We start from the raw sequence: 12,629 nt of genomic DNA, 5'->3' as shown, positions 1-12,629 counted from the left end.
TCTAAATTGATCCCTGTAACAGAACTAACAGCATAATAAAACTAATAAATAACATTTGTATAGCACTCAACAGTTTACAAAGCCCTTGCATGTAACCTAGGGCAGAGCACTGCTTTAGGTCTCAGTGAAAAAACACTATAGCAACGTTCTCCAGCCCCCCCTTCTGAAACATCAAACCCCAAAATTTTGTGTGAGTTTCCTCCATTTCTTGCTAGCTCTGCATATGAAATTATTTACTTCTCACCGCATTCCAGATAAGCAGGCTCTGATCCCCACTTTACAGAGAAAAAGTCAGGGAGACGGATTGATTTGCCACAACTCACATCACTGTTGGTGTATTAAGTGATAAATTAACCCAGACTTTCATAATAAAATGATCTATTACTGTATGACAGTTTACCCACAACTTAGCAGCAGAAACCAACAATAAGCATTTATCATCTCACACAGTTTTTGTAATGTGGCCAACTGGATAGTTCTGGGGCAGGGCCTCCCATGCAATGCAGTCAAGGTGTCAGCCAGAGTCACAGTCATCTGAACGTTTGACTAAGGCTGACAGTCAGACTGGTCATGTGCCTGGTGAGTTGATGCTGACAGCTGATAAGAGGCCTGGGCTCCTTGTCACATGGACCTCTCTGTAGGGCTACTTGAGTGTCCCCATAATACATTATCTGGCTTCCCTTGGCGAGAGTGATCCAAGAGAGCAAGATGAAAGAATGATGGTTCTTAAGGTCCAACCTTGGGAGTCACAGTCCGTTATTTCTGCAAAAGCCTATTGATTAATACAAGTCAGCCTTAATCAGTGTGGGAGGGGACTGCACAAGGACACAATTACCAGGAGGAGGAAAGACAAGGAGCATTGGGAGCATCTTGGAGACTGACTACCATACCATATTATTTATCTCCAATACTTCCATTGTCAACTTTCAGGATTTAAGATTCATTCTTATACAAATTAAAGACATTACAAAGAAATTTTTGTCTTTAAACATGTTGCGATTTAGAATTTGAATGACATTTTTTAAAATTTGTAGAAATGTTTGAGGCCTCTAGTATACCAAAATTTGTAAGCAAATAGTAAACAGTGGCTTGCCTGATTAAAAAAAAAAAAAAAAAAAAAAACTTAAATGAGGAGGTACCCCATCACACTTGGTAATGAATGAAGCCTTTAAATGGACTATTCATGTCATTTATCTGTTTAAATCATTGAAGTAAATCGTATCAAACAAGACCTCTGGAAATCACCCAAATGAGTATAATGTGCCATTAATCAAGATGCCAGTTGCTACAAATGTACAAACGTTGGAGAGGATGCGGAGAAAAGGGAGCCCTCTTGCACTGTTGGTGGGAATGTGAACTGGTGCAGCCACCCTGAAAAACTGTGTGGAGGTTCCTCAAAGAGTTAAAAATAGACCTGCCCTATGACCCAGCAATTGCACTGCTGGAGATTTATCCCAAAGATACAGATGCAATGAAACACCGGGACACCTGCACCCCAATGTTTCTAGCAGCAATGTCCACAATAGCCAAACTGTGGATGGAGCCTCGGTGTCCATTGAAAGACGAATGGATAAAGAAGATGTGGTTTATGTATACAATGGAATATTACTCATCCATTAGAAATGGCAAATACCCACCATGTGTTTCGACTTGGATGGAACTGGAGGGTATTATGCTGAGTGAAATAAATCAATCGGAGAAGGACAAACATTATATGGTCTCATTCATTTGGGGAATATAAATAATAGTGAAAGGGAATAGAGAGGAAGGGAGAAGAAATGGGTAGGAAATATCAGAAAGGGAGACAGAACATGGAAGATTCCTAGCTCTGGGAAGCGAACTAGGGGTGGTGGAAGGGGAGGAGGGTGGGGGGTGGGGTGACTGGGTGGCGGGCACTGAGGGGGGCACTTGACGGGAGCACTGGGTGTTATTCTGTATGTTGGCAAATTGAACACCAATAAAAAATAAGTTTATTATTACAAAAAAAAGATGCCAGTTGCATCAATTAAGTAGATGCCAGTGCATTCTAAACTTTTGGTGGCTGCATGAGAAAAACTGATACATTCTCCACCTTATATTTTATGATTTTAAAAGACCAGAAGATCTAGTAGAAAAACTTGGATAAATTTTACATGCAGCTGGCATGTGGTGCATAAACTCTCAGTAATTAGCTGCATCTGTGAAATGTTGAAAGCTGACTAGAACATGGTGGCCAGAAGGATGCCATCATGAAACCAAAGCTCTCACCTCCACCGTGGTGTTTCCACACACCAGCACCCTGGCACAGTGTCTTACCTAAACCTGTAACCACGCTGAAGTGGCAGGTAGAAATGGGCCCCACCAGAAATGTGGGGTTTGCTCCTGCTCGGCCTATTGCCCTGTCTCATTCATTTACAAACTGCCAGATTTCATGAGCAAGAAGCCACTTCCTCAACCTCATCTTCCTCACCACTCACTACTCTTCAGGCTATCACAGTGTCTCTTGTGTTTCCCGCCCCTGCTCTGCTAAACCTGCTCTCTCTCAATCTAGCAAAAACCAAGTGAACCCAGAAGAGTCAGATGCTGTGGGTCCCCACCATACTTCCTAAAATTATCTGTGGCCCACAACTCCATGCTCTGTGGATCTCTGCTTCTCTGCCTTCTAATGTCCTACATCACAAAATAGAAGTAGCACTTTTGTTTTCTTGGTCACTCTCCTCAGCCCAGTCTTGTGTGCCGCCTGCCTTTGTGTTCCTATTCCCCGCTTCAGCCCCTGCCATCTTCTCAAGATGGACTTTTACCACATTGTAATTTCAATTCAGTTCTTTCTCCCCAGCTCCACGGTCCTGTCCTGTAACACCTCAAACTCAGTTAAGTCTAAAACCGAATTCGTCATCTCCATGCCCCCATCACATTTTACCACTTCCCCCAAATTGTATCACCATGCCCAAAGTCACCTATAAAACCATTCATCTTGACTTTTCCTTTTTCCTCGAACTTTACATTTTGTAAATCCCTGGGCCTTCTAAGTTCTGCCTTCCTACCTCCCTACTCCTGTTGCCGTGCTCAGTGACCTCTTGCCTAAACTCTGGGATAGCCCCCTCCCCAGGCAAAACTATAGTTACTAAAGCAAGCTCTAAACATGGCTCTTACTCAAATAGCCTTGTCCTACGTAGCCCATACTATTTCTTTTGATGAGAATCCACACTTTCCCTGCTTCAAATTTCCTAGATCACATGTATCTTTCAAGGTCCAGATCAAATATCATTTTCTCTATAACTTCGTGAACATCCCTTAATTTCTTAAAATGATCACTTCGTCCTCTCATCTTCTTTAAACATTTTGTACCTTTTGGGGCACATCCCATTTCATATTGTACTGTCTGTCCTTTATCTTCCCAAGTAGGTTGTAAAAGGCCTTGGTCTTATTTTATTCAGGTGTTTATCACCACAGTTCATTCTGTGGGGATTTGTACCTTGTAAGTTTATTGTTGAATAAATGACTCTTACTAACAAGATTTTTAAAACCCAGTAGCATATTTAATGCATCCTCATTTACTTTTGACTCACATAAATTGATTTGAGAGCATTTTTCAGCCCTTTAAACTGTGCCCAGTCATCTCTAGAAGCATGTTGGACACAGCTGAAGGAGTGATTGCATTTGGAAATTGCCATAAACTGTGGTTTCCTCTTAGTTATATCTTGTTCTAATGAACCCACTCTGCAACTGACCTGCCACTTCTCATTTCAGGGAGAGTGGAGAAGAAAAGAGAACAAAAAGCAACTCCAGGTAAGATTTGGACTAATTAGCTCCAATTATTTTCTTTCTTTACTTTCATCTTAAAAAAGAATCTATGTGCAGTTTAATATTCAAAACTCACATTAGAAAAGTAGTAATAGTTTATGGTCCTACAGTTGATTGATATTAAATTAATTAAAATAAATTAATACGTTTAGCTTTTTCACTTTCACATCAGTCATGTCCTTCTCATTGTATCATTCTATTTGAAAGATGAGGTAGAATGTGATTTTTTTTTCATCATTACCCATTAAAAAGTAAGTTTTAAGACTACCAACATTAAAAATTTCAAGTTATAGGGCAGCCCGGGTGGTTCAGTGGTTTAGCGCAGCCTTCAGCCCAGGGCATGATCCTAGAGTCCCGGGATCCAGTTCCACATTGAGCTCCCTGCATGGAGTCTGCTTCTCCCTCTGCCTGTGTCTCTGACGCTCTCTCTCTGTGTCTCTCTGTGTCTCTCATGAATAAATAAATAAAATCTTTTTAAAAAATTTTCAGGTTGTAAAAAAGAATAGATTGTAACAGTTGACAACCATTTTATTTTCCCAAATATCTGAGAATCTTAATTATTTTTCTTAAAACCACTTGTAGAGTTGGTGTTTTTCAGGACAGTTTTGACTACTTAACCAAAAAGAAGCTTTACATTTTGGAGAGGTTTTAAGAATTATTCCATTCCTAACTTCTAGTATATATCCAGGAGCAAATGATGTTTTAACACAGTGCCATTGTGCATCGTAGGGGCTAATATATGCTGACTAATACAAAAATAAGTCTTTAAATTTCTATATTTTTATGACTTGGCTTTTAGCTGAAAGTCCTGAGGTAGGATAAAATTTCATTTACTGAGTAAGTCTTTGCATAAGGGCAATCTTCGACATCCAGTGCCTTAAAATTGCCAGTAATCCTAGAGAATTCTAATTTGGCATATACAGCTGTGCACCCCACCCTTCCCAAATATCTACCAACCCATTATTCTGTAACATGAAAGAACTACCAACATAAAGACACATTGTTCCCAACCACTATCTTCTTCTCACTGCATTTTTTTTTTGGTCTGGTAGCAAGACAAAATTTGTTTGTTTGTAATGTGTGTTTACAAACAATGTAGTCAGTAGATAAGAATCTGAATTAATCAAAAAATGTATAAACAACCTACTCCCCTGTCCCTTTTTTCCTTCCAACCTTATCATTCATCTCAGACAACTGAGTAATGTACTACCTGTATGACTTGCCTTTTAAATGTTGTTTGCATTCTTTAAAAGCCTGATCGTTAATACAAAAAAAGTGTGAAGGCAAGAAAATGTCTGTTTTCCTCACAGATGTGATTACCTTCATAATTGCTCCTTGAGGGAAGATTATTTATACTGTTTCTAAAAGGCTGTTGTTATGATCCTATAGGTATTGCCTTAAAGAAACTTTATAGTTTGAGAGAAAGCTAAATTGGCCACAGTGGTAAACCAGATGCCTCTTTAAGTTTCCTCTGTACTCATGGACTCCAATATTCTGTGTGACCAAAGGTGACACAGAGAGCTGAAGACAAAGGCAAAACAAGAACTCTAGTTCCTTGACTCCTTATTCTTTCCAGTATCTCATCATCCTAACCTTTCTTTTCAAATCAAAGTGCTAGTTACTTTGGTACTGTGTTGAATTTCTAACTTAATAAAATACTTTTCAAAAATTGCAAAATCTTTTTAAGACAATAGGATCTTTGCAGGGAACACCAGTCACCAAGGTTATGAGGAAACTCCTTTTATTAATGGAGTTAATCTACCTCAACTGATTCACAGCTTGTCAGTGTGTCTGATTTTTATGAGAAAGTGAAAGAAACTTTCTATAAGAAAGTGAAGTCAAAGATAGCTAATGGACAGTGCTCAAATTATTGGAGAAGTTTTCGAGACCCCTCATTATTTCAAAGAACACAAATCCAGCCCTCACAAAATCTGTATTTGTAAAGGTAGTTTGACTTTTTAAAATTGGGATCTAGTCTTTGCCGGTGTAGTCATAAATTTCACTACCTTCAGTTTATGATGCCAGTCTGAATATATGCATCTTTAGATATCAAGAATGTCATGGGAATCCCTTCTACTGTCCTGCTAGGACTTCTTTATCATTTGTTGTCCATTCTGCTCAGATTCTATGTCCTACCTGCTGAATTAGACAATGCTCCCACACCCTCTTGTTTATAGCAGGCCCATCTCCCAGCTAGGGAGATGAGTATTAGTTTCTGGACTCTTTCAATCTACTACATCTTGTTGCACTAATGATAGAAACCAACGAATATAGAAAAAAATAGTGTAGACAAAAATATGACCCATTGAAACAGGAACTTCTAGGACCCTCACTTTTTGATTGATAAGATTGGTTAATTCTTTGTTTATAGAATCTTGGACTAAGATGAAAGTTATGGAGGTAAGTTTTTATTCAGGATAAGAAATAACTTCCTAATAAGGAAACCTCTCTGGGACTGGAAAGAATGAGATTATGTTGGTAAAATGTACAGAGGTTAGGCCATCATCTGTAAGGAATGGTGATGAGACATTCATGAAGAGATTGATGAGATCATTCCTAAATGTTTTCCAACTTTGTGTCTATGATTCTACTTACTATTATTACTCTACTATGTGTATCTCAATCAACATGCACACATACACACACACACACACACACACACACATACACACAGTCCTAAATGGTTCACATTTCATTATATAACTAAGTGAATCATGTTCCAAAGCTTAAGCTAAGTTGGTTTGGATTGAGTTGCTCAGGAGAGCATATAGCCAATGGGGCTAAGACAATAGAATAATATATCCCTATAGTCAATAGAGCTTCTTTTGAGGAGAAAGTTGTTTCACCCTGGCTGTAGTTTCAAATATGATGTTATTTTTGATAAGCTAGGAGTAAGTCACAAGATAATATGAATAACCTGGTAAGTTTAGTCATTGTGGAAAAATAATTCAAAGCATATGCCTCTCAACACTGAGCTCAGAAATCTGTGTCAAATTCATACAACACGGCCAACAATATCAAAGCTGAATTTGGTTATTTGAGTTGGTAAAGAATATTAAAAATATATGATATGATTATAAAGAGGCAAAACATTTCCCCAATATCATCAATTATCTGTTTGCCCTTAAATTTTTCAAGGACCCAATTTCTTTACCAGAAAAACAAGAAAAAATGACCAGCTGTATTCCACAGATTTTATATAAAAACTCCATTGAATTTGAAGAATTTTAACGTATCAGAAGAAAGACCCCTTTTTGGATCAAGGAACTCTTGATATTAAAAAAAATACAGAATAAATAAAATCTTTTAAAAAATACAAAGAAAAATTCTCACAGAGATATGTGCTTCATAAGTTATTATTTAGAAAAAGATATACTAATTAGAAGGCTTACTAAGGTAGACTATAGAGACACCATCTGTTAAATATATATTGCTTCAGATTTTTCCAAGAAGGAGAGCACTTTCAACTCTAGTTAAGTATTAAGTAAAGAATAGTCCCAGTGGGCCATAGAATGGAGTACTGGTAGAGATGATAATGAGTATTGTAAAATGAAGTTGCATACTTTTCATTTATGACATTAGATCATCCCTAAAGTTGGAGAGATTTTATTCATTTGCATTATTCACAAAACGTTACTGGTAAAGAAGAACAATCTTATTTCTTCTCAACTCAAAAAGTGAAATTTATTAACAAAAATTCAGCAATTGATAGAATATCTGCTTTGCGATCTCAGTCCCTTGCTTACTTTTTGACTCTGATTTTCCCTCCTTTGAAGTGTCCTAAAGCATCAAAACACCTCAGTTTTAAAACTTTTAATGCATATTTAACATACAGTCATTTAGTATAAAAAAATAGTTAAAGACTTCATAAATTCTTCCATCTGTATATTAATAGCATGTTCACTTTCTTTTGGTACTCATTTATTAAATGCAAATTTTCAAGTGGATTCTTACATAGCATTTTTTCTCCATACTATTACTATTTTTGCAGTGGTTTTTGCCTTGGTTCCTATACACCAACAAAAAAACCCTCAAAAATAAGCATGAGAAGACCTAATTTGTTCTTGTTTTAACTATGGATGGCTGGGCAGCCCAGGTGGCTCAGCGGTTTAGCGCTGCCTTCAGCCGAGGCCATGATCCTGGAGACCAGGATCGAGTCCCATGTCGGGCTCCTTGCATGGACCCTGCTTCTCCCTCTGCCTGTATCTCTGCCTCTGTGTGTGTGTGTGTGTGTGTGTCTCATAAATAAACAAAATCTTTAAAAAAAATAATTATGAATGACCCACATTAAACTTCTGAAGTTAGCAAGCAAATCAAGTTGGGACAAATACATCTGAGTAAATTATCATTATTTAAAAGCCTATAATTTAAGAATAATGAGAATCATTTTTCCAGTTAGAATCAAGTCTGAAAATATGTATCATCCTAACTTGTTTATAGCTTACAAAATGTCTGCTCACTCAACAATCTTGTATTGAGTATTTGAAAGTTGCTTACAGAGTAGGTCTTAAAAGTTCTCATCATAAGAAAAAAAAAATTGTAACTATGGGTGGTGACAGATGTTAACTAGATTTATGGTGATCATTTTGTAATGTATATAAGTATTAAATCATTATGTTATACACCTGAAACTAATACAATGTTGTGTGCTAATTATATCTCAATTAAAAAAAAAAAGCTGGTCTTGACCCTATCTTATTTGGTGCCACAAAGTGGGCAGAGAAGGAATCTGACTAAGCATTTGTAGGTTGATATATTCGGTTTGCTAAACATTTTTGTGGTCCAGGCTTTGTGCTTGATATTGTAGATGTGATGTTGAATAAGATATAGCATTTATGTACTCAATTCGTTTACTTTGAGCTGGGGAAGAAAAGCAAGGACAGATGATTATAATACAGTGTGAAGAGTGCCTTTTAGAGAATTACTGGGTGTCATGAGGATGTCAAAGAAGGCTTCATGGAAGGGAGGGAGGGGTGACTTGAGTTGATCTTTAAAGAAATTGGAGTTTACCAGGTAGAAAAGGGGAAGGGCTGGCTGTCCAGAGAGACAAAGACAAGAAAAAACTTGGCCTATTGAAGTCAGTGGTTTAATAAGACCGGAGCACAGTTATAAGCAAAAAAGAGGCAGGACACGCGGCCAGAAAAGTTGGCATGAGCCAAAATCAACAGAGGCCACTATGCCTAGTTGGGACTTTATTCAGTAGTTGTTGAAAGCTAATGAAGTGCAAGGATTTACCTGATCTATTTGCATTTTATAGAAATCCTTCCAGAGGAAGTATAGATTGGAAGGGAAATTCATTGGGGCAGGGAAATCAGGTTGGTATGCCACTTTAATTATTTAAGAATGAAAAGACGAAGGTCTGAGGAGTCTTTACTAAGACAGTGGCATCAGAGAGGGAGCTAGGGAAACAGAAAGAAGATATATAAACAGAATAGAATTCGCCTGTCCGATTGGATACAGGAGGTAAAAGAGGATGACTCCTAGGTTTCCAGTCAAAGAAATTAGATGAATAGTAAGTACATCTTGCTTCAGAAGAAGGAAGGATTGGTCAACCATGACAGATGGCACAGAGAAATCAAATAAAATCAATAAAATGGCACTGAAAAATATCCATTGGAATTGGAGGAAAAATCTGTTGGTCACCAGAGAGAAATGATTTTTCAGGAGTTCTTCTATAAATGCAATCTAGATAACAATGGGTTGAATGAGGGAGTTATAAACAAATGAACACAAATGCAGACCTGTTCTCTCAGAGAGTTTATCTGTGAAGGGGAAGGCAGGGAGACAGAGACGTAATCATGAAATCATCAAGTTAGGAAATTGATGTTTATTGAGGACCTGCTATTTCTGGCTCTGGGCTTGGTACCTTCTATTTTACCCTCCAAATGAGCTCGTAAGGCTTGTTTATGGTCAACATTTTAAAAATCAGAAAACTGAAATGTAAGGAAATCAATTAACTTGCCTTTGGCCCCCCATATTAACTGGTGGAGCCAGAAATGGAATCGAGACAGTGATTTGCTGGAGCTAGTTGGTACTATCTGGGAGATAATTTGGAAAGAATGGTGGCCCACTTTTCTTCCCAGTTCAGTATCCAGTGAGCTCATGTACGTAGCTTAAATTTGCCATGGTGGGAGTATTTACACCACAGACATTGACAGACATTACAAGCCAGGGTTGGTTGATTCATTTGTTCCCAGAGAGCAGGTTGTTACACACTGACAGTGCATGGCTGGATCTGGGTTCGTGTGAGAGCAAAGTCAAAACAGCTCCTGCTGCCCTGCATGTGTGATCTGGCCAAGGTCACAGGTTAACGAACAGAGAGCAAGAGTTGAGACTTGAATCCAGACCTGTAGCCCACATTCAGCCCAATACAGGCCTCAGGGCTTTTACTGAAAAGATAAGTGAAATATTCTTTCCTCATCTTCTATCCCCAGATGGCCCAGGTTGGTATAAATTAAGGCTCATATTTATCCATCTTCCAGTTCTAAGGTACCAATTTTCTGCCTCGGCCTCCCAGGCAATCCATCTCTGGTGTGTTTGCTTTTTTAAAATAGCTTTCCTGAAGAACTGGCTCTCTGAACTATGTTAATGAATTCTGTTTTTAAAAAAATAACCAATTTTCTCTGGGTTTATGGTTTCACAACAATATTTATTATTGAGCAAAATAAAGTATCTTAGATGCATTTTTCCACCCACAAAATGGAAGACTTACATACAGGCTGTTCATTAAAAGAAGTCCTGAAGAGGTTATTTTTAAGCAAACTTCATTTTCTAGCCAGTCAAATTTATGATAGAGAATGAATAACAACACAGCTGTGCCACATTATTTCGAAAATACCTTAAATTCCATCGTATAGGACTGCATTTAAAACAGTGCCTTGATGCAAACTAAACAAATCTGAAATGGTAAGTAGTTAATGGAGGAGAAATCACCATGTCTGACCACACAGTCAAAGTGCAAATATGAAAACACACCCCCGAACTTCTCTCCACGTGTTTAATTTGGGTTGCTATTATGGCATCTGGGGCAGGGTTTATTTGCACACAGTTGAGACTTGAAACATGGTTTCTCTAGGTGGCAAGGGAGAAGTATTCTATTTAGGGGCATCATAATAGATTTCAGCCTAAAGCAGCATACCTCCTGGTATAACTGAAAAAGAAACTTACCTGAGTTGATTCTCACAGGACATATATATGTTGCTTTCACTGGGGTGAAGAAATGAAAAAGTTTGGTAAATTTGTTAGTCAAAAATTATTTCAAGCTTACATCTTCAGTTAAATATTCTGTTTTAAAAAAGAAAAAAAGCTATAAGGAATTCCCAATTAAAATGGAAAGTAACACAAATACAAATGGACTTTCAGATCTGATAGATCTCGTTCAGGCAGCACAGACCAAAGCAGGTCCCTACAAAGTTAGGCTCATGCTAGTTTGAATGTACTGTGGAAGTTGCATCAAAGGGCATTCTATGTGTATATATTAGTCAATGTCATAGTAATTAAACTTTAATCTGATGCGAATTGGGAATGAAGCATTCTAGGTAAGTGCGTATTTTGATTGCTAAAAGTGGCACTTCTACTAACAAAGGATTAAAAATGCCCACAGAAATTGAAGATAGCTGATCCTCAGGCTTTCTTGTGAAAGGAGTCTTAAGTCGTGCCTGATTTTCCCACAGAGAAAACAATGAACTTGTATTTCTAACCAAGGAACAAATGCCCAACTTTTTTTTTCTTTTCATAGAAATGACCACAAACATTTTAATCAACTGTAAATGATATACTTGTACGCTGTGTAACTGAAAACCTTCTAAAGTGACTGTAAGTCATTTGAGCTGAGCAATACAGGAATCGATCACATAAACTGTCCTATTATTTCACTGCAAATTCCCAGATAAGAGGATTGGCAGGGTAGGAGGGAAGCCATGAGACTGTAAGGAAACAAGAAGGCCCTGAAGTCTGCTCACCCCATAAATGAGGTTATGACTTGAGTGGAGGAATTCTGAAAGGGGTGGAGCCTTAGTTGGCAAAGTAGGGGGTCAGAGGGGTTACACAGTGTGAGGAATATCAAGCACCAGGGGACTCTCAGAAGCAGCTGCATAACCTGACCAACTAACTAATTCATACTGAGGGGCTAATGAATGGCCATGAATTAATACATTAATTCATGATAGCATATTTAAATTTTGTTCAATGATATCATGGGTGTCTTGGCTTCCATTTGAACTATTTACAGAAGAGGGTGGCTCTAATGGTCCATGCCTTTGTTTAAACATCTTTGCCTTATTAGAAACCTCTCAGAAGGTCTCTTGAATGCTATCTCTGCTTGCTTGTCTGTATTTGCTTACACATCTTCACTATGCCCTAGTTATTAGCATGACTATAAATCTCTAATATATTTCTCACTGCACAGAAACAACTGTATTTCTCAGCCAAATGTGATCCTTTCTTCCTTAAAAAGATCCCTGAAATGCAATTCTACCCATGCCTTCTCCGAGAACATACAGCTCTAGGTTTCACTGATACATTGAGACAAACAAAACACCACATTAAATTTCATAATAATTTGTTTGCTTATTTGGTTTTTTTTCCTCTTCCCTCTTACCTTCTTCTAGACCAGCAAACCATTAGAAATATAATGCAAAGTATATGTGTAAATTTAAATTTTAAAAAAAATAAAAAAATAAAAATTAAAAATAAATAAATAAATAAATAAATAAATTTTTGAGTAGCCACCTTTTAAAAACTAAAAAGAAATAGATGAGATTAATTTAATCATATGCTACTTAACCAAGTATATTTAAAGTATTATCATTTCAAAATATGAGCAATATAAAAAATTGTAAATAAAA

At 37.4% G+C, this 12,629-nt stretch overlaps 1 protein-coding gene across 2 annotated transcripts in view; it reads left to right on the top strand.

Moving 5' to 3' along the window:
* The window catches only part of CHST9 (carbohydrate sulfotransferase 9), a 236,207-nt gene that overhangs the window by 105,045 nt on the left and 118,533 nt on the right, over positions 1–12,629 (top strand). For both annotated transcript variants that reach the window (XM_072732106.1, XM_072732105.1), the window contains one exon: positions 3,730–3,768. In XM_072732106.1, coding sequence (XP_072588207.1) covers positions 3,730–3,768 — 39 coding nt within the window. The remainder of the gene's footprint in view (positions 1–3,729; positions 3,769–12,629) is intronic.

The sequence above is a fragment of the Vulpes vulpes genome, chromosome 13 (assembly GCF_048418805.1).
Source record: "Vulpes vulpes isolate BD-2025 chromosome 13, VulVul3, whole genome shotgun sequence".
Classification (NCBI taxonomy): Eukaryota; Metazoa; Chordata; class Mammalia; order Carnivora; family Canidae; genus Vulpes; species Vulpes vulpes.
The sequence above is the reverse complement of the archived record's forward strand: the minus strand, read 5'-3'. Positions and strand labels throughout refer to the sequence as shown.